The sequence below is a fragment of the Echeneis naucrates genome, chromosome 10 (assembly GCF_900963305.1).
Source record: "Echeneis naucrates chromosome 10, fEcheNa1.1, whole genome shotgun sequence".
NCBI lineage: Eukaryota > Metazoa > Chordata > Actinopteri > Carangiformes > Echeneidae > Echeneis > Echeneis naucrates.
In genome coordinates this window covers 18,854,690-18,878,266 of record NC_042520.1, presented here as the reverse complement: position 1 = coordinate 18,878,266, position 23,577 = coordinate 18,854,690, and the positions used below count along the sequence as shown (strand labels likewise).

The window sequence follows — 23,577 nt, the reverse complement described above, 5'->3', positions numbered from 1 at the left end:
ATATTGGTGGAAAAATATTTTTGGTTGAAATTGAAATGCGTTGACATTCAAAGTTTTTTGAAAAGTACAACAATGTTCTATGAAAAAAGCAGAAAAGATGAATTGGGGTATTCATGTAAATGATTATGAAGATGATGTAGGCTAAGAGAAAGATAGTGTTTCCATTATTTTATTTGAAAGGGGTTAATGGTTTTATTACTGCAGATTTTCAAATGTCTTGGTTAAATTAATAGACTAAAAAAATTATATATATATAAATAAATATAAAAATCTGACTTTTAGGCAACACGAAAATGTTAAATAATGTAGAGCTGCAATGATTATTCAATTCACTGATTTACTTGATGTTGGAGATGCTCAAAAAGTTTGATCATGTAATGATTTTTTTTGTTTTGTTGTCGTTTCATTTACTTTTTTTCTGAAATTAAACATCTTTTGTTTCTTATTTTTCTTTGACTAATAAGTCTTGCAGAAGAATCTTGTTGGCTTGTCATTTTATATACCATGCAAATTATTAAAGTTATCCAAAAAATTAAGGGTTAGGGTTAGCAACAGCAACAACAACAAAAAAAAAAAAAAAAAACAAATGCTGAAGAAATCGCTGAATATGCGTTCGAAAAGCTACAAAGACTTGTACGGAGGCTGTGGGACACAACCAGCAAAAAAAACAATAATATGCACAGGAGAAATGCACACAGTGAAACATGATTGACAGTGAGTAATGATAGTGGAAAATATGCAAAGAAAACGAAGAAGTGGATGGGCAGAGTGGGGTTTGTGGGAGAGTGAGGCATGGGTTGGGGACAAAGGGCAGAAACAGAGGAGAAAGAGAGGGGCGGGGCAGCTAAAACAGCCACTACATTCCGACACGTCACATTCCTGTTCACATCTGGCTGCAATACACACGTTTCCCGTTACTGACTATCCTTTGCTGCCTCCACAGACACACATGATCTAAAGGATGAAGACCAAACTCCATTGTATTTCAAATCTTTAAAATCAAACATTTTCCCAATTAATCTGCTGCAGAAAATCCTTCATCCTCTCCCTCTCTTGTCTTTTCAAGCTTTTTCTTAGCAGAGCAGTGATGGGTAGCTGAAGTTATTCAAAACTACCCCACTTCCTTGGTGATTCAGCACAGTTGCATGTTCCCATGCACTCCCAACCTCAACAAGAGAAACCCAATCCCAATATTTACAGGCATACACACGTGCTCACACAGAGGAACAGGAAATACAGAGAGAACTAAATCTGAATTTGTGTGTGGTCCGTCTGGAAGCACACACATCTCTCTGGAGAGAAAGGAAGCAGGTTGTGGGGGGGGGGCAGACTCTGAGGGTTTGAGTGGAAAGGAAGGGGGTTGATGAGGCTGGGAGCTGAGACATTGAGAGACAGGTGGACAGGCGATCACACAGACAGACTGTCTCCACTTCGAGCAGTGCACTGGCAGGTGGGAGCGTCTGTCAAAAATCATGCAACACAAGAGCTTCTATGGGGACAACCACCAGACCAGAGTCTAAAAAGTTTGTTGGTGCAAGTGTGTTTACTTACTGTCAAAGTGGTCGTGCTTCTGTTTGAAGGTGGATTGTAGGTTGGTGCTAAGCCTTGAGACGGGAGCTTTCATGTCCGAGTGGCTTTGCTGGCTCAGCTTCTCTTCCATCTCCACTGTGCAGCAGGAGAAACCCTGCGGACACACTTTCAGGGGGGCTCCTGCAGGAGATGAGAACACTGTTTAACATCTGCTACAGGAATCTGTCTCCATGAATCACATCACACAAAAAATCCATCCAATCTGTTGTTAGATTAAAATGAAAAAAGAACAATAAAAGATTTATGTTGAACACACCTGGCAAAATACCAATGGCCAGTTGAAAAAAAAAAAAAACACAAACAAACCAAAAAAACCCAAAACAAAACAAATAACATAAAGCTAACAATATACTTAAAAAGGTCCATTCAGTACCTGCAGGGGTACCCCTACATAGGTAAAGGTGTAATTTTGGTGGATATTTTATTTATTTGAATAACACTTACATTAGCGCAATTGTGTGCATTATTTAAGGTTAAATGCTTCTGCTAAGTAAGAGGCTCATCTATCACTAAATCAGATGTACCCTGGCTGTGAAAACCCCCTTAACTGCACTTAAGCTGATTAATTACAACACTTAGCTCAGAGCAGTCTTTAGCTGGCCACTTCATAGAGCCTTGAGCTTATGCTGGCACTCCACTGCCCTGATTGACAGTTTAGGGCTGCAGCTTTCTTTGAGTGTTGCGTGCTTCTAAAACACAAACTTAAGAAAGGAGGGAATAAGCTTGTCACACTTTTTTGTTTTGTAAACGCAGTAAATAAGGCACCGTTTCTCGTGTCTGTTTAATATGAATACGGAAAATTTCCATGCGCTCCAGTTGACAGATCAATTTTTTTCTAATAGGTGATACTCTCTTCTTAATGCTTGCTTGGTAAAGAAACATTTTGCAAAGAGCAAGAAGCCAGCTGTCTGAAACCATGTAGAGCTGCTGGCTTAAGTGGCCCATCACATGCCTGACAGGAGAGGTGTGATGTGAAGTGTTTTCTGTTTTGAGGCTTCCGTGGCATGGAACCAATGTTCTAGTTGTTAATATCTTTTCAAACTGGTCTACCTTAGTACAAAAGTGAGTGAATTTTTGATATACACACACAAACAAACAAATATATATATTTGTGTGTCCATGTCCCGACCAGAAGTATTATGCCAAACCTGAAGACTTGCAATGTTGTCAAAAGTCAGTTTAACATCCAATTAAAAAGGAGTGTTGGAGAGGATGAATGCAAAGTTGCAGCTGCAATAATGTTTTGTTTTAACGCGGCTGCTGGAATTTGGGAGAACACAGGGATCCTTTGAATGCATCCAGGCACCATTTGCCTGTTTGGTTTTCCCCACCAGCTCAGGCTAACTGACTCAAGACCTGCACAGGTTACTGCTACTTTAAGTTATGTACTGCTTGTATATCTTGTACGAAGTTGGACCTGTGTTCATTCAAAGAAATAGGCTAACTTAGCCACAAGAGATTATATTGACATGAAACCTTAAGAAGCATCAGTAATTCATTTAAAGCTACAGGGAAATCTAATTAAAGATAAACACATGATTACTGTATCATGCAGCTTTTTGTATCACTATGAATGATCTCCTCGATTATGAGTCTTTAATTTTACATTCTTCTCAACAAGAATAGCTTGTATTTTTGGAAGATATTGCCATGCAATTGCAATATAAGTCACAATTTCAGATGGAGAGATTTGCTGTGTTTTTTATTATGTTTATTTATTGCACAGCCCCATTAAGACAGAATTTTTTCAGCATAAATCCAAACTGTGCCCACCGCCTGATAACAGACAGGAAGAGGTACAATAAATTTTTACTGCAAGCCTTCCTATACCATTTGCTGGATTATGCTGAATGGATGTGGGAAAGGTAACATGAAAACATGGTATTTTTTCCTCCCTGCTTTATTCACAACATGCCTTACCAAACTTTCTGTTTTGTTACTTATTGGGTTGAACACTGTTGGATCCAGGTTTCAGGTTGCTACAGTTGCTTGCCTTGTTTCATGTGTCACCATTACACCCTCACCCATGTAGATTTGGTTTTTGTGTGATATTGTGACATTCTTCTCAAGCTTTTTGTCATTGTCAGAGAAACAGGACTTGGATAAGTTACTTGTTTTTCCACATACAATAAACAAACCTATTGATGAAGTTTCCCATAGTTAGAGGCTGATGTGTCCTCATAGAACCGTTATGCTTGTCACACTAGTTTTGCCTCACTAAATATCTAACCGAATGACAGACCACAGGATGTTTAGAAAAAGTTCTCTGCATGTCTGAAATGGTAACTGAAATGTTAAAAAATTAAACTGCGGGGTCAAAAGTGACTCATACCAATATAATCAACTAAACAGGGCACCAGAGGGAGGGATGCACCCTGGCGCCATAAACTGGACCCCTCTGTCTGGGATCAAGTCCAAATAAGCCTCAAGTCACTCCTTCTCTTGCAGTCCTCATCCCAAACTCATCTCTCCCTCTCCAACTGAACCCCTCCTATACACATATGCACATGCATGCAGGCGCACACTGGGGTAGGCCCATGCACACACACCCAGGCACAGTTGGCAGCCCCTACCTAAACATATTCACACATCACATCACTGCTCAACACATGGCTCTTTGTACCAGCGTGATTGGAGGTACAGGGAACAGCACACACACAGAGACTGAACTTTTAGCTGAAACAGCCCAGCCAGTCTCTCTTCTAGCAGGGCCCCCTGCTTGCCTACAGTACAGGCTACAATCAAAAGGCCTATACCCATGTGGAAAATAGCTTGAGTTACCAAAGTACACAAATACAAGTTAGATGGTCAATATTTCATGAGAATGTCTGTACAAATGTCACATTGTTAGCTCAAAGGATTAAGTCTCAGAAAACTGAATATTCTTAGCTAATGCACACATTGTGAAAATATTTTGGCAGCCACCTCCAACCACTAGGAGAAAAATGGCTCTGAGCTTGAGAGGGTGAGCAGTTAACAAGGACAGTTAGATCCTGTAAAAATCAATATCACACCAGACTCTACATGACACGTTTCAGCTTCACTGTTTCACAATAAGCTTTGTCATTTGATGCAATCGGCCATTTCTCCACCATAACTTTCATGAATAGTCTTTGTGTGATGAGAGAACTGGAACTCAGTTGCCTTATGGAGTTCCTCTTAGGGGCCTCTCACTCTTCCAGCCTCCAAAGTACTTTAAGATTTAAGGAGACAGAGAGACAGAACATTGTTAAAGTGTCACTCAGAAGAGGAAAACAGCCATTTACGGAGCCCAAAACAAGAGAGCAGCATCTTGTAAACAAACATGTGACTCTGTCATGGCATTCATCAGCTTTCTGCTACTTCTCTGCCTTCCCTTTGTGGGGAGACCACCATCCCCTTTAAAAGGCTCATAAAAAGTCACTTCCCTTTGACATTGTCCTGCATCTCAAACCCTGTTTTTGGAGGAAGGATGGTGGGGGAGGTGAAAATGCCTTACAGACAAAAACCAGATTAGACACCTCACCGCCCCCTCTGCCTGCTATCATGTGCCCCTGAACCAGACGGACCTCAATGTGCCCCCCACCTCCGCTTCTACTGCCACCACCCTACAGGCTTAACCAGTAGGGTCAGGGGTTAACAGCCACTCCTCTGAGAGAGGTCCTGTCCTCTGACCCCCCTCCGTCCACCAACCAGGACATCCACCACACACAGTAACTCACCCCCAAACACTCCAATAATAACACTACCAAGACACATGAAATCCCCACACATATAGGTAATTAAGAGCTGCCAAAGCAGAAAATATAAATAGAAAACCTCAGTCGGTTCCTCCAATGTTGCATCATAAAAGTCTCAAGAATTATTTCTGTACCTTCCTGAACTGAAGACATCACTAAAACTGCTAAGAGAGCCATGAAGCAGGCCATAGGGTGCCAAATGTCAAAAAACATTCACCAACGTCTGTCACTTGGAGCCTGGTGGTCTGCACCTGAACCAAACCTTCAAACTTTCACACAGCCATCACCATTTGTAAATAATTAAATGATTAATTTGATGCACATACTAATTCAGTCCCAGTGGGCTTCGGGTAAAGTGAGATTGCACTTTCATTTCAAAGCATGCAAATCATGTGTCATGTCATATATTGCAAGTCACTTATATAACATATATAAAACTTACTACTGTGAAGTCTGTGAAACAGCATTTAGGAATACAAAAGGTTGGCTATTAATTGGCACACAGTATTATGCTCCCTGTTGTAGCATGTAAATGAGAATGCTGTCAGTCTACAGAGTATTACTCACACAGACTGTTGTAAATTTGCACGCCCTGCAGCCATAACATTCTCCTCTTGTGTCTCACCTCTGTCTAGGGTGTAATTATCCCAAAGGGGGTAGATGTGGGGGGGTTACAGGATTGGGGCCATTTGTTGGGTAACTGAGATGAACCTGTAGTCTTTCAATGAGTTCATACAGATTCTTCTTAAGGCGTGAATTTTGTACTCATGACCATGTTTGTTAGACATTGAATTATTTTCAGATCGCTTCAAAACATGGAAAGTAAAGAGACATGAGATGAAGCCACAACTAAAAGGAAAGATGAAAAGATGGCAAGCAGCTTCATATTTAATTTTCACCATCATAGCTATGATTCTTTTTTTAAGTCGTCCTATATTCATTCTTGTCTCAGCATGTTGTCAAATCACCACTTTCTTTTTGTCCCATTCTCTTTCATCTGCAAGAACCCTACAGTTGTGGTCTGTATCTGGATTAAAAAAATGAATTCAAAAATGCCACTTATCCATTTCGGAAGATGCACTTCCAATTAGTTTCTCAGTCAGAAATTGGATGTTTCAACCTCTTCTGATCATTTGATCCTCAATAAACCACTATTTGGAGAGCTACAGTCTCAAAATGCTTTGCTTTCATTAGCTTTCAGTACTTTGGAAAGGCATCATTTTGTTCAAATGTAGGATGTCATTTTAAAATTGAACCCACACATCTATTCAAAACAATAGATTAAGTGTTTCCAGGCTCTGTGATTGTGCAGGGTTGAGCATGGAAATCTCCTACATGACAGTCTTTTGCTGTAAGTAACCAAAATGAAACAAAAATTTCAGAGCCACTGGTGTCTCATTATATATGCTGTCATTTTAGAGTACTGGAAGGGAAATAAAAAGTATTGAGTAGCAATATGATATTTCCCTCTATAATACATGAAATAGTTTAATGAGCTGGGCTGAGTTGGAGCTTAGTCTTATTTACAAGCTGGAGGGATAGCAATAAGGAACGTGCAGGCGACAAACATTCACACATTCATATCACGTGGCTGTTCTCAGTACAACCACAGACTCTTGCTCAAGGGCATAGAGCCAGTAGTAGTTTAGTTTAGAAGGGGGAAAGTGTGTCTTGTTAATGTTTCCTATGCAGAGTTAAAAAAAAAAAAGAAGAAAGAAAGAATCAACAGCACAGAACAACGCTCCAATAAGCCAAGAAAGGTCATTAAATCCATGGCACACAATGTAGAATTTCAGAGTGAAAAACGATCCCTGTCTTCCCTTACACATTTGATATTCCTAAAGAACATCCAACAGAGGAAAACCACTGTCATAATCAAAAAGAGAAAAAACTATTTAACTTCAAATTTTGAAAACCAAGATAAATGTCAACACTCATCTAAACGTTACATTTATCTTGCATTCTAACATCCTGGGTACATGGGTGTACTCTGAGCTAAGGATGAATCACTGCAAAAGAAGAAAATGTTCAACAACATTATGCTGTAAGCGGAAACCATTATTAGAGGCTCTGCTGTTCATATGGAGATAATCAGGGCAGGGCACTACTTCCACCTACTCTCTTTCTACACTTCAGTCTCCTACAAAAATAGAGTAATGACAAGTTTATAGCAGTTGGCAAACCCAATAACGCTTTTCAATGCACAGTTCATAAGGAAAGTCCCAAAGAGACTGAAATGTGTTGGCAAAGAATTGTTGAATCTGACTGAAATGCTTCATGGGTAGTCATGCCAAACCTTGTCCATTGCTTTGCTGTAATGTAGGTGTTTCATTCGCTTGCTGCTCAGTGTCTCCAAGCACATACAAAGTGAGAGGATGAAGGACAACCAGTGCAGTTGAAGATACTATGATGAAATTCAAAAGCAATTTTGAAGTACAGGTGTAATAAAGGACATTCCATGAAGAACCAACATTGAACAGCTATTATGTTTATGGTGGCTAAGCTTTAGCAGCTTCCAGTGTTTGCAAAGATACAACTCTCTTCTCCAAAAGTCACCAGGTATACCATTCACCAGGACATTTAGGTTATTTCACATGCTAACCTGCATAACACATGCTATAGATCTGCTGCTCCTCACAGAGAGTGGTGGGCAGCATTTAGTGTGAAGTTCCATGACTCCAACATTATACTTCTCTCATCCCTATACCAGTGGTTCTCAAATTCGGGTACGTGTACACCTGGGTGTACTTGAGGGCATTCCAGGGGGGTATGTGAGATTTATTTAAAAAAAAAAAAAAGTGTTAAAAATAGCAATCGATTCAAAAGCCCTTAAAATGGTTTAGCTGAGTATTTACCATTTACAGGGGGTACTTCACTGAAAAAAGTTTGAGAACCATTGGCCTAGGCAACAAAGGACTGAACGATGGAACACTTTTAAAAATCTAGAGTCAAACAGTAAAATCTTTAGAGGAATTCTATGAAATTTTAACCTTGAGATCTGCCATGTCCACCTAAACAAAAATAGTCGAATCCTTCAGCTGTTGTTTGCATTAATCTAGCATACATGATTATGATTGTATATTTTCTTTTAGCCTTGAAAGTGCTAATAATATTCTGGGGGGCATGCTTCTCTTTTGATCTCCTGGTGTATTCTCATGCTGCTGCAACAAAAAGTTCCTACAGGAGTAACACCATTTTCATGCAATTAGATTTACAAAAAAAAAAAAAACAAAAAAAAAAAAACAAACAAGAGTATGTATAAAGGCTACCATATTATATATAGGCCTCACTATAAAGGGTTTTATTTGAACATTTTGAGAATTATTGTTCACCAAAATATATTCTATTGTACATTCTATACAAATAATGCACGTGTATACCATTTATTGGTACATACTGTGAATAAAGTAAGATACATAATTCTTGTACTTTTTATTTTGGACTATGTTGTTGTCACCATCATGAAGTTAGATACTAAACTGTAGCTTGCTGTGCTGCTGCATGCAATGACGAAAAAGTAGAACCTAACTTAAATGTAATCCAATAATGATGAGACACTCATATGCTTTGACTGTAAGACAGAGCTTTGATATAGCAGTTTGTCCCTCTGCATATTGTCATCTGGCCAGAAAATAGCCATTGCTCACATGATGGGTCATAACACTAACGTTGTTTTGACCCAAGATTCAGCATCAACCAGGAGTTTAACAGATTAATGAAAAAGAACAATCACATAGACGTAACATCCATAAATAAGCGGAACCACTAAAGGGAGGAAGTCTCTTAGTAGCAGTGAGCTTGGGAAACACGAGCACTACTTGTGACATGAGAGATTTACTCCACTTAGAACAATGCACCATCCATTTATGAGGCAGGAAGTTTTGGTTTAGCATAGTACTCTCTGGAGTGAGTATTTTCAGCTCTGCAACCAGCCACAAGGCTTTGGAGATGTTCGTGTAGAATGATAGTTCCTTAAATAAATTGGGAATTAAAATCTCTTTTACAACACAGCTGTCAAAACACCAAACTGCAGAAATTTGCTTGTCTCATGGCATGGCTATGAGGAGAAAGAAAGACGTGTGGTGCTGTACAACACAACGCAGAGCGGAATGCACTACATCCACACCCATCGCAATAAATGCGTTTTGCACTGAAGAACATCACTGCTGCAGAAAAACTCTTAGCAGTGTATTTATGTGAAAAATTGCTACATTTGGATGTTTATTTGTGTTAAATTTTCCACATTTTGTCAAACATCTGAATTATTTCCTAACAGCCTCTCTGACAAACACAGCACACCCTGGGATCCATAAATCTGAGCCCTTTGCCACCAGAGTCCATTACTGATTACTAAACCAGTCGGGGCCTCTGGCCAATTAAAACTCCCCATTTGTGAACATTCCAAAATGCTGTCATCCATGAACATTTACCCAGAAGCCCCTGGGGAGATTCCACAACATTGCCCTGGCCTCTCACTCTGTCTGCCCCCCCCCCTTGTCCCAGCCCTCCATCTCCAGCTTTGTCTCTCCACACAAAAGCTCCCTGCCAACACCACTTCCCAGGTCATTGCTTTGTCAGGGTTTCAGCTTGCTGCTGCACTTACTAAAGAACATTTAGCAAGCTAGACACCAAGTTCCAACCACTGGGGCTGCTGTCCAAGTTCACCTGCTGAACATATATTTTTGTAGTCAAAACATGTGAAGGACTGCTTTTGACTTGGATTTTAGCATGTAAAACTTCTCTGGGCAAGTTTCAGGGGGTAGAAAATAAAGCCTATGAAAACTACTTTATACCACCTAGAAATTTAAGGCGTTTTGCTTATTCTAGAGAGCAGTCTACAGAGCACACTTTTAATTGAGGTCATTCACCTATACAAATTAATCAGTGTTAGTTAGTTATACACTACAGTGGATGTTTTGGAAATTGAACTTGTGTGGTGGAACAGTTTTCCTACTTGCAGGTTAACATTTTGCCTAAAAGTATCACTGAGGTCTGCCAGTGGTCAAGAAATTCGCAAGCATAGCACGGAAGAAAATAAATCACAAAAAAGAAAGGTCAAGCCCAAGAACTTGCACGAGATCTGTTTCTAACTGTGAGGGAGCTGGAACCCATGATTCATGTTAACACAATTCTGTAACATGAACAGTTTGTTTCAGGATGAGACTGAATTTGGGCCACTTTCATAGAAATGTGTGCAACTTCTTGGGTAGGTTGGCTAGGTAGTTTTAACATGAGCGTGTATGTTTAGAAAAACAAAACTTGCACATAAATCTAAACTATTTTTTCTACCACCACTCTATTGGGAATCTTTACTTAACTGGACTATGCATCAGAAGCAGTTGGAGGCAGTGACTCATGCTAACAACCAGTCTTAATATCTCACTCTCTCCACATCTTTCTCTCAGGTTATGTGCCTTTTGATGAGCCGCAGAGTTACAGCGTTTGATCTACTGCTTTTACTACAGATTCCACCTTGGCGCTTTCAGCCAGGTCCGTGCATGTATCTGTGTCGCAGTGTGCGCATGCACATGTGAGTGAGCAAGGAAATGAGAGTGAAAGAGAGTGAGGCCGTGTTATGTTTAAGATTTGCAGAGACAGGCAGAGGTTTCACAGACAAAATGAGAGGACAAGTTACAGCACAGCATGATTATCACAAGGGATGAGGAGGGAGGAAAAAAAAAAAAGAGGCACAAAAGACCTTCCTGGCTTGTCCCTCTACACCAGCCCTCTGTATTTCCACTGACTCATGGCACACAAATGAAAACAGGCTTTAAAGGAGAAGATGAAAAACACTCTTTACTTAAGGCCAAGTGCTTTACCATGGGACCCTACGCAAACACTGTTGTGCTGTCAGAGAGATGGACTACTGTTGAGAAATAGGTCCTCTTTAAGATCTTCCTCACACACTGCTCAAGAGTCACACACTAGGTTATCTAAGGAGCTTTTGTAGCTTTGTCATATGTATTTGCATAAGCAAGTTCCACATAGCAAATCACAAAACCCCTCCCTCCATCTCAGCATAAAAAAAATAAATAAAAAAAATCTAACTTTGTTGAAACATATGCAAACTTTTAAAAGACTTAACACACAAACAATACACGCCATCGTTGCCAGTAAAAGCCAGCGAACCCCTCCTAAGGATAGGGAGCTCTTTGACAATGTTTATAACAGACATCCAAAAGCAGCTGAAGTCCACCAGATGTTGAGGCAGGACAGGGGCTGACGAAGCCCCCTAGGCAGAATGAGGTCAGGTACAAGATCAGGTTTCTGACGGCTCAAAGCTACAAAAGGGCAAAAAAAGATTCTGATATACCTGTTGGGTCTTAGGAAACTGGACACCAGCAGAGGCGGTGGGAATAGAACCCCTCATCAACAAGTGTCAGAAGGGCCCAAAAATCTATACGGTAGAGTAGTTTAATGGGCCTCAGTTGTGAACAACTCAGTCCCTTCCTTGTAATATTTACAGAATGCATTGATAAATCAAAACTACTAGCCATTCCAATGGTGAATACTAGTTCACCCCCTGGCATATTAACCCGCGATCCAATATAATGACAATTTTTTCTGCCAGCAAAAAAAAAAAAAAAAAAAAAAAAAAAAAAAACCACACTCAAACACAGTGACCAAATGATTTGCAGCTTTCGAGCCATCAAATAACAAGCTAATTGAGCCTTTCATGTGAATTTTTTCCTTCCCTTGCTTGTCAGGCCCTAGCCAGCAGGACATCTGCCATTGTTTCTTCATGTGTTTGAGTTTTGGGGACTTGCTTTTAACACATGGTATCAACACATCAGTCAAATTCAGACGTTTAGAAGAAAAAAACCTGGGGTTTTTATTTCAAACAATCTAATATATATGAAAATTTATTTCAAAATAAATCCAGCACTGAGCAGCACACAAAGGGGTTAGGTAAATATTAAGATACGTATTACACTAACTGCAGTTTGAAAAAGTGACCTAAGTGTGAGTGACTGCCTCATCAGTAGGGGTCTTGATGTAGACCTTGGGAGTAATTAGCAGGGATTACAACCCTTCTGGCCTGCACCCAGCACTGAGGTTTCAGCCCAAACGCCCAGGCAAGTCCCTGGCTTCGCTTCCTCCCCACTCTCCCCAACCACAGGGGCTTCTGGCAAGTTGCACAAATCCTAATGATGATCATGGCTATCAACACAAACATCAGCGCCAGTGCAACCTCATTAGAAATCAATTAACTTTAGTTGAGTTACACCAATATCATAACCTGGCTGACACACTGGCAATTATTTTTGCTGAGGTGGCTTCAGTGAGTGACTAGTGGCTTTTTGGCAGGGGTGAGGTGGGGGTAAGGGGGTTTACTCTACACCCCCACAGTTTGGGATCAGAGCCCACAGCCTTTTGCCACACTCCTCACAGCTGGCGTGATCACCTCCACACGCCAGTGTGGAGGTGATCAACACAAAGGGGATGCACAGCAGCTCAAATATCAGAGGGACAAAATATTGCAACACCAAGCATTGGTTTCACCCATTGACTTCAGCTGCAGAAGTCGAACAAAGGAGCCAGTGACAATACTCAGATACAAAGACAGCTAATTATACAATTCAGGACTGAATTTTATTGAACTGGTGCATTGACTTTTGAAAAGTAATGCTTATGCAACCTTATAATAGGCTCAAATACATGCTCTTCTTTGTTTTTGGTGTCTTCTTACTGTTAAAAAGAGATAAAGGTTTAGAGAGATGCACTTTAACAAGCAATGATGCTATTGTAGCTTTTGCATATGCATAATTTTAAAGCCTTTCTGCACAGAGAAAACAGAGTTAAAAGGATCACGCTATTGACATTGAAAAATAGAGGTAATCACCCAGGGATGAAGAATAAAGGAAGAACTAGGAAGGAAACAAAAACCCCCAGAGGAACTGCTAAGGAGCAAATGGGCAGAAGGGATTGGAAAATGAATAAGATATGTCAATTGGGTGGATAGCATGCAAAAAGAATGTGTTAACAAGGATTTTCAGAGGGCTACTCCCCACAACTTAAAGTGTGGAAAAGGCAGATCAGGATTTCTCACTGTTTGCCTCAGCAAAAAGACCAACATAGATCCACCTAATGGTCTAGCAAACTTTAACTGTAAGCACTCATGCAAAAATGTACTGGGAGCTTCTTTGGTTAATACTTTGCATTGTGTTGGACAGACACGTGGCCTTGCAGGGGTTACTAAGTAGAGCAGGCTGTATGTATAAGCTTGAATGTCTGAGTGCAGATGAGTCACCTCGCATGCATGCATTCAGTAACCTCCCCAGATCCCCTGAGCCTGTGTCACACACACAGTCACTCCCTGGCTCATGCCTGGTCCACCACTGCTGCTGGATATTTAGTTTGACATACCCCCTCACAAAACTCAATCCTGTCAGTCAAATCCCCCTCTCTTTCTATGTATGCCTCAGATAGTCCCTCCAACTCTTTGTTGCCATGTGCTCCCAGCTCCAGGACTCCCTGTTTGTGGGTCTTGGTGGTCTGGTGTGGAATGTGGTGGTGGTGAGGTGGGGGGGTATGGGGTCCTGAAAGGAGTTGCTCAATTGTTCCCACACAGCATCCACCCCCTACTGATCTGTCGCTCACTTGGCCATTTTGGCGGGGGGGGGCATAGCAAAGGATGCAGAAACGGAAATACGAATGCTCAGTCGCCAGAAGCACACACACATCTATTGAAGTGATTCTACACTCTGAGCATACTAAACAAGTCGAAGAAGGAAACGTAAAAATCCACTGTTGAAGAATAATGCTACAGAAACAAAACATCAGGTCCACAAAATCATTTGATCTGAAAGTCAGGCAAGTCAGGCAGTTTTAGTACTTGTTTCATCCATTCAGAACGTTAAGTTTTTTTCTTGAGTGTAATAATCTGACTTGTTCTCAGACCAATGATAATGCAGCTGTTACTTGCAGGGCAGAATGGCCCACCAGAAGAGACCCTGACCACAGAGCTTCCATGTTGCAATTGCCGGAAGCTGAAAAGGGTGGCAAGATAGTGTGGAGCTGGCAGGCACGTGTAGTCATCCTTGCTTCCTCACTCCCCTCCTACATCCCTTGTCTGTCCCTGTGGACTGTGAAACTCACAGCCACCCCAAAGCGGGTTCACAAGAATTCACCTTCATGATACCAAAATTCAGTTATCCTGAAGACTCGCCAAACCACAGGGCAGAAAGAGTAACAGGAACCATCACATTATCGCTGCTCTTAACATATCTCCATGGATATCACCAAAGAGAATCAAGTCCAGCCAGATGCTTTGAGTGCATTTATTGATAAGCCTATGGACAGTTTAGTGAATTAGTAACTTTCAGGTTCAGAGGTCAAAACCTATAATAATTCACAAATAAGGCCCTTAAATTATCTAGGACTTGGAGCCCAGCCCTCTTACCCTCATGCAACCTAATGCAGACAAAACAAAAGCTGAAGTCAGATAACATGGTTGTACTTTACCATTCTAAATTTGACTGATAACATTGGTATACAAAAACAACATTACATTTTCTTTCTAATTTCAATATGGTCTAAAAGAAAGGGTCATAAAAGCAGCACTCATCACTTGGTAGGAGCAGCAGTTCACTTTTAACAGTTACCAACCAAGGAGCTGTCAATGGCTCTCCCATTACTGAATAACATAGTAATTACTGAGCATGCTTTGACTTAAATGCAAGGGTGTTTATTTTATCTCACACCACACATTTCCAGTTTTAAATCCAAATCTTCCAAACTATATTACTCTCAAGACAAAATATTGTTGACTTAAGAAATATATTTAAACTAAAATCAAATCACTTATATTCACATTTTGAGTAACAAAACCCAGCTTTGTATCCCGTTTCCACCGCTGACTGATGACCATTCCAAAGAATGTGCTACTCCTTAAATGCAATGGCTGTGAATGACTCATGTATATAAAATCTATAACTAACCCCAAGTGGGCTTTTGATGCACACTAAGTAATCTTTTATTCATACATATCTATCATGGGTCAGACTTGAGGGAATATGCACCCCTGGGTGGGACTAAGACAGTTCCACAGAACAATGACACAACTCTATCTGTCTGATCTGAAAGTGTTATTTTTCTTTAGAAGACCAAGAACTAAAGAAGCTCTAAAAATTGTCATGTCTTCTTAAAATAAGTTAACCAGAAATGTGTTTTTACTCAGTTTGATTGAATTTCATCTACAATGGAAGAAAAGGCTCAAACTAGCCAACAATTCAGTCTTCTGGAGGTTTACACTATGCCATAAGCAGATGCCATGGCAGCAAATACAATTTCTACACAAAAATTGCTGCCTGTTGTATGAAAATAAAAATTAAAAAAATGACTTCAACTTCTTGAATAAGCTTACATGACAATTCTTGGACACATCTTAGACATAATATTCTTTGTCTCTTACATAATGTGCCTGTTCACAAAGAGCGTAACAGTTAGACTTCATGTGACACTATAATGTCAATGAGCAGTAGAAAGGGGAGTACATTACTGTAAAAATAACTGCTATTCTGTAATTCACTCAGCTACAACACATATAAATTTCTTTCTGTATATTACTAGTGGCTGATGTACAACTAGGTGATGATCAGATTGCAAAAGTAGTGGGCTGATTATAAAAGGCTTGGTATCAAAGTTCAGCACTGAATGAAATTATAAAACTTGCAGAGGTCTTCACATAAAACAAAGAGGGCTGTTGGAGTTTTATGGCATTTACCTTGAGTGGCAAATAAGACACCTAGCTGGTAGTTTATTAGTTAATTATTACAGGTGTTAAAATACAAAGCCGCAGCCTCACAGAGTGAAGAAACTCAAATACTGGTCATTTGAGATTTAACTGCCCCGGTAGACTGTTTGTGCCCTAGTTGCCTGCCCTTATCTTATCTGCTGAATGTCACTGCAATAACAACCTGGTATTTCCTAAACCATAATGATGCAGGGCATTCAGCTATCAACTAAAGGGGAAGGAGCCCTCACAATGCCAGACTGCAGAATGTCTTAAGCTTACCGAGAGGCCAGCGCACTGAGGTCATGTACGCTTCGAGTTTCAGTCATAATGCATTGAACTGATTACAAGTAAGGGATGTTCCTCACGCTGAAGGGAGGGAAAACGACCCTCTTGCCTTTGATCTCTGCTATTGTCCCATACCTGAAGCATGACATCAGGCCCGGCTGTCAAAGTAAACCAAAACAGATTTTGCTTTAAGAACTAAAAAAATGGGAAGCACCACATCCAGCCCTGCAAGGAGTACCCTTCGGCATGGCAGACACCACTGTGTTGGGAGTTAACTTATCTGCTTTCAGAATGAACTAGGAGAGCTGGTCCATTTTGGAACTGGGCAGCAGCACTTAGCAGGTACCATTTAATACTCTTCACACTATGAGATATACTGTTAAAATAAATAAACACTACCTATTAATTGATACATTTAGACAATTGAAGCAGGATTTATATCCTGTATGATTGCTTACAATATTCACTTATCATTATTAATGCGGTGAACATAATAATTTACTTCCCATTAAAGCCAAGTGCTCCTCTACAAATCACAAGGCAAGAAACTTGGAAAGGAGGTCTTGAACAGCTTCCACGTGAATGGTAAAAGACTGATACCATGGGATCAACATGGAATTTACAGACTGAGCCTACTGCTCCTCTGTAGCACTTAATTCTGTCAATGCTCAGGGTTTCCATTTCAGTTTTACTGACTTAAAACATCTTTATCGAATCTCAAGTCTGGCTACAGCTGAGCCCCTCAGAAATTTGACTTGTAACAAACATTCTTATTTCTACGATGCCAACAATAACACAAGATTTTTGTTATAATAAAAAGGCAAGTTTTGAATATCATGTCTCAAATAAGACTGATATCCCACAGATCTGAATCCACTGTACGTATCAATGGAGGTAAACATTTCACAAGCTACTTCTGCAAGAATTGGCAGAAGGCAAAGATTCTATATAATGTTTTAAGGATGCCTCCTCTGCCACATAAATCTGAACGCTTATGAGTAAAAATGAAGATTGTGATTTTTTTTTTTTTTTTTAAATTATTTTACATCGTCTTCTGGATTATATATTGGCAAATTCTTTTGCAGCAGATGTTACAAGTAAAACAACCCTATTTCTGTTCATCTTTTTCTTGATTCATAACTGTTCAAGCTAAAATTGTGAGATACATATGCACACAATTATTGTTCTAACACTTGCACAACCACACATCCAGTTCAATTTAGTCACAGACGGTGTTATAGTTCAATAAGAATTACTGTTTCGAGTTTGACCTGTTACAATGTGTAGAAGTGAAGCTCTGACAAACATGACTGAAGTTCAATTAGACTGCACATCTGGACCTACTTCTCCCCTGCAACATGAAACATTTGAAGAGTGTTGGTTTTGCATTTGCTGTTTGCTTACTTGAGACCCCCAAAACTCTTCAATGACAGTAGATTGGGAGGCTTTCTTTGCATCAATTATCTCAGTCTCTATCAATGACAAAGAGCTGCTCGTTGGGGTGGGCCCTGTCTAAGGCCCACACGTACACCAGGAACCTATTGTAAGGAAAAGACACGTGTGTGTGTGTGTGTGTGTGTGTGTACAACACAAACCTGCACAATAAAACTGCCTTCATTCAAACCCTTCTTTCAATATCCAGTGATGCAAGACAATTAAATCCAACCAATGCAGACATGTTGGGGTACTCTCAATGACATTTAGCATCACAAAGACATACAGGCAGAAAACAAAGGGACCTATAGACTTGCGTGAAATGCAGGAAAAACTGAGTTCTGGCCTCGTAGACAGTTTACTCCCAACTCAAATTCTAATGAGCAGTTTTGGCCTCAAGAGAAATGGAAAGTCTGAACATCCTTTTACCACACAAAGTAAAGTCATAAAGGACATCAATGCAATAAAGAAGACATGTACAAATTGGTCACTCTTGTTAGATGAAATAAGGCTGTGAGCACCTAAGAACTTTTGCCTAAAAGGTTAAAGATATAATAACAGTAAATACGCGGACAAGAGCAACAAGTGATTACAATAACTAAAGCCAAAATTACTGAAAAAAAAAAAAAGAAAAAGAAAAACGAGACAGCAACACAGCATTGGCCATGTCTGGACGAGCTACTGTTATAAACTCAGAGACGTCACTGCAAAACTGGACTGATGCATGCATATTCATTTAAACCACCATAAAAATGAAAAGGAAATCAGAGAAGGGAGGGATTTAAAGTATGCAGGACACAGTGGAATTTCAAACCCCAACCCCCTTTCCCTGTTCCCCTCCAGCTTTCCCTGTAACCCACCCCCCCCAATAAGTTTCCATTACTTTGGTTTAACTCATGATAAGCTGAATTGATTTGCCTCGTCACCCCAGTCTGCCTGTTTCAAGAGTACTTCCTGGTTATTACTGTGCCACCTTCATTGGTTGAGTTACATCTTGTCCTGAAGACAAAACTATAAGAGTACGTGAGCCTGCAGAGAAAATGTTAAAACCACAAAATCACAAGGCTTGTTCACAATGTACAGCAATGTTTACTGAATCACTGCTGGTTGCCTCCACTTCACAGCCATGAGTCTACTAAGGAAGCCTGGAAATAAACACAGGCCTGGCTCCTTTCAGTGTGGAGCAGGGCCTGTGTGTTGACTATACCACTTTATTGTTATGAATTACCTACAACTACTTCCTAAATGAACACTATATTTACCCGCTGGAGAAGACAATGGTTGCCAGACACACATTCAAACGGACCCCCCCCCCCCACACACACACACACACACACGAACCAAGTCTTTATCCAAACTAGATGTTGTATTAACCTCAAGATCTGTTCAATTAACTACGTTTCCATGGTTACTGTGAAGACTTCCCTTCCACATTGAACGTCCGTTCTCGGATCCTCTACGCTGTTTCAATGAAACCTGACACATGGATGAAGGTTTGTCAATAAAACAAGTGGACAGTTATGACCTATAATGACTGGTTGTATGTTGTGTGAGCTTGGAGCTAACAATGACAGTCAAAAACCTGGGAACGCATTTCACTGGCTTCCACACGGCTGTCTTCATGCTAACTGTGCTAGCTAACAGCTCCCATTAGCCTTAGGACCACCAGGAGACCCATTGGTTGGGGGGGGGTCCTCTATCCCAAACTAAACGGGGTTTTATATGAAAAGCCAACATAAAAAAAGAAAATCTCACCGTTCACTAGTTTGTGCGGGACGTCGTTGACGTTGAAGCCTTTGGAGCTGTAAGCAATGCGAACTTCATCACAGTTTTTCAACTTTTGCTCCGCAGTCCCGGACACGGACAACACAACCAGCGTGCAAGCCACACACAGCACCAACAGCGTCTTCATTTTGGGTCAGTTAATAAGAAAGAAAAAATAACTACAAAGTTACCAACAGGGAGGGAAAACCGAGGAAAACTGGTATACAAAGACGCCCAGGTGTGTGTTAGCTAGGGAAAAGTTTGAGCGACTCCCACGCTGAGTTTCCTCATGGAGAAGTTCTTCAGCCCAACAGACGCTTCATTCACAGCAGCTGAGGCCAGCTGAGGAAACACACCGGCAAAACCCTGCTCACACGACAAAAACCTCTTCCTGCCCCTGCACCGAGTCCCACACTCGATCCGAAAAATAATAATAAAAAACAATCGCTGAAAAAAACCCGACACTTTTTAAAGCATGTAAAACTTTTCTGCCTGCGGACCAGAGTCTGAGATTCACAGCTTCGACGGGAGCGGAGGAGACGATGGAAAAGTTGCGCTGATCGTGTGTTTCTCCTCGTTTCCTTTCTTTCCAAACATCAGTTGGTCTCGGTGTCTGGAGGACAGGGCGCCGGACTATGTGTTGGTCGTACTGGGATCCAGATGCGAGCAGAAAAGCTTCGTGGACACCCAAGAATGAGCGCAAGTTCCGGGGACAAAGACCTGGAAAACAGAAACACCAGGGGTGGAGCAGGGACTTCAAACCCCGGATCCCTTTCTATAAAGTCTAGACTCCTGGTTACCAGGACTGAAAATCAGGACTGGAGCTCAGGGGTGGAGCTCCACTGTGGCATAGCATGAGGGTTTATTATTAATGGTCTCCATGGCATCACAAAAGGAAACATCAAGTCACGAAAAGTTCTCAAAATCACAAAATCTTTTTTAGTAGGGACCCCTGTGTGACCGGAGTCTGAGGGAGAGAGGGGGGCCTGTCTGTTTTACTGTAGGAGTAGAGATAATAGCTCAGATAAAAATCCTTTGAAGTAAACAGACATCCCTCATGCTGCTCTCATGGCTCTAATGTTAAAAAAAGAGAGAATCAATTAGAGATGATAAAGGGACTGGACAACCTCCCCAATGATTATTACCTGTCCATAAGCCCCACGTTGGAAACCAGTAAGTTTTCTAACCCTACATTGTCTATGGTGTGAAACATTAAATAAACAGCAGGTCTGTATACCAAGCTACAAAACTATTTATAAAAAAAAGTAAAAAACAAAACTTTCCACATTCTTTAATTGCACGACAGTGACTTACATGAGAGGAAATCACATGACTCCATAGGCCTTTCTTATCCAAATGTGTTATTTCTGTTCAGCATCTTGGTTTGTTTAAAAACCTTGGATTAAAACCTGGCTAGTGTTACAGTAACCATGGAGTCAAAATTACAGGCCTGTTCCTTACACAAACACAGGTCAGCCTGTGTCCCATTAACAGTGGGGCAGCAGTGTTTTTAATATGCAGCTGTCTGTCATGTAGAGAGCACACTGTTGTAAACTACTGTAAACAGTTGTCTGAAAGTGTGCTGGAGTAGTATACATTGACAGAGACATGACAAAGAGATGAGAAAAATGAACCGGAAACATAGAATCCGGTCACAATTCCAATTTTTTATTACTTGACCAAGAAACACCTTTTTTTTGGACAGTAAGTACTGTTATTGTGGTTTGCATAGCCAAAATTGAATACATTGTATCTTGTGTTAAGAAAATCCTTTCTGGTCATATCTGCCATATCCTTATCTGTCCTCAGCCAACTCACAATGTTTGTGGTCTATCTCAGTTCTTCTTCTTTTTTCTCTTAAATTTTGCTCCTGTTTCCTTTTGACTCTTCCGCACAATTTGTAATGTATGTTTTCATGCTGCCTTCTGCCTCTGACCCTCGACCTTGTTGCAGCCGGTCACTTCTTGCAGTAACGAGAGGAAAGCTATTTAAGTTCAATTTTCACTGATGATACAAATGAGTTAAAGCAATAAAATATATTTTAAAAAGGCTTCACCTCTCATCTCCCATCACCCTCACCAAAAAATGAATGGCTTTTCTAATTATGTGTAAAACATGGCATATTGAATTTTATACAGTATACATAGTTACATCAAGTCTAATTCACAAAAAAGTATAATAAGACTTTTTACCCCCTGTGTTTAAACATGCCTGGTCTTGTGGGGTGCTTCTGTGTGCGTGTGTGTGTATGTGTATGAGTGTGTGTGTTGTGTGTGCTTGCATTTGTGTGGGTTTGGAGGAGCTAGCACTCAGTAAAATGGCATTCCTCCTTTTGTGTCCACATTCCTGAGGCGGCTGCATTCATTCTGTGTGACTGCGGCTGCTGCAGGGGAAGCTATGGGTTTGCAGAGGAGCAGGAGGAGGATGCTGGAGCTGTGTGCATGGGAGAGCGTGGGCCCGGCGCTGCTCTCAATAGGCCAACAAAAGGTAAGAAAACGGTCCAGTGCCATGGTAATTAAACATGAATGAGCTTTGAACGACATGACATGTCTCAGGCTTTTCTTTCTGGCAGAGGAATTTCAACATCCAGTTTGGTAAAAATTGGACTGGACTGGAGAGCCCATACCCACACAAGCACCTGAATTATATTGTTATTTTAATTTATATGCACAGTTTGATGACCCCTCAGGCTTGTAAAGTTGCCCAAGCCCAAACATCTTTGTGTGACCGTGAAGCAGTGCTGAAATACATATTCATAGGGAGTCAATCAAACAGGCAAAAAATGCAACAATTCCTGATAGTCAGCTATTCTCACTGTTCCTGCTGACTGACATCAAATTGACCTTTCACTCTCATAATGCGTGCTGTTTCAAGATTGCCCCAATATTACCCTAAGAAAACACGTGAAGTCTGCATTTCAATAGCCCTGTTTGCCCTTTCTCCAGCTTAACATTAGCATTCAGAGTATTGCCCCCCCCATCCTGGGTTAGCTGCTGCTCTCTCTGCAGCCAGCGTTTGCTCATCTCCTAATAATCACCCTCTCTTTTCCATTTTAAAAGCTGCAATCCAGTTGAGGAGAGAAAAGCACAGCTGGATAACAATGGGGTTTTTATCTAGATCTGGGGAGCAGAGGGATGTGGGTGTGAAAAGTTACAGAAGATAGCCAGGATGTAGGAACAGGATTTTTTAAGTGTGTTTGCAGTGATATGTGTGTAATGTGTCGAGAATTGAGTGATCGCCTTTGTTAAGAAAGTAGACAGGCTTCAAAAATGAAGACGAAACACAAACAATTAGGACTAATGAACCTCATTTGATTGTCAGGCTGCGGATGAGTGTCTGTTACCTGGTTAAGGTCAAACCATTGGGGTTCGGTGCGAGGAGACCCCACAAGAAGGGCAGGGAGGTTTATCCTCAGCTGGGATGAGAAATATGGATCCTTAGAAACACACACAAGCTGCTTTGTGGATTCTGAGAACTACGAACACAGTCCAGATACATAAATTATAAGAATCATTAAGGGTTTCTAAGTGGATCAGAGGGGGGAGAGCACATGGAGTGGCATATATATTATATGTATTATTAAATATTACATATAATATAAAAAGCAACATTGTGTGTCCTATTCATTACCTCTGTGGCAAGCCATCCATTTACTCTTCATTATTTGTTCCACACACTGAAGATATCAGTTTAAGGTGCACTAGACATAATTTTATCTGTCATTTTTATTTTTGTTTTACTCAGTTGTCTTTGACCCATACTTAATTCATTGCTTCTTCAAACCATTTCCCAGAATGATGCTGGGCAACTTCAGATAATTTCATGCATTAAAGAGTCAAGGCTATCTTTTAAAAGTATCAGTCAGACAATGTATTTTATCTCTCTGAACATATTCTCAAGTAGCCTCATTTATACTGAAATGTATTTAATTTTCCCATATTTCTCTGATACAGACCCTGTGATCATAGATTTCTTGTTGACTCATTCACCCCACCATAATTTTCTTTGGATACAGAAGCAATTATCTTTCAGCAATACACTTAAAAT

At 40.5% G+C, this 23,577-nt stretch overlaps 1 protein-coding gene across 1 annotated transcript in view; it reads right to left on the bottom strand.

The window, feature by feature from the left end:
- The window catches only part of gpc4 (glypican 4), a 29,518-nt gene extending 9,218 nt beyond the window's left edge, over positions 1 to 20,300 (bottom strand). Inside the window, exons 1-2 of the mRNA XM_029513161.1 lie at positions 19,522 to 20,300; positions 1,552 to 1,710 (exon numbers count right to left, since the gene is read on the bottom strand). Of these exons, the coding sequence (XP_029369021.1) occupies positions 1,552 to 1,710; positions 19,522 to 19,678 (316 nt within the window). The 5' untranslated portion in view covers positions 19,679 to 20,300. The remainder of the gene's footprint in view (positions 1 to 1,551; positions 1,711 to 19,521) is intronic.
- Positions 20,301 to 23,577: the final 3,277 nt, after the last annotated feature.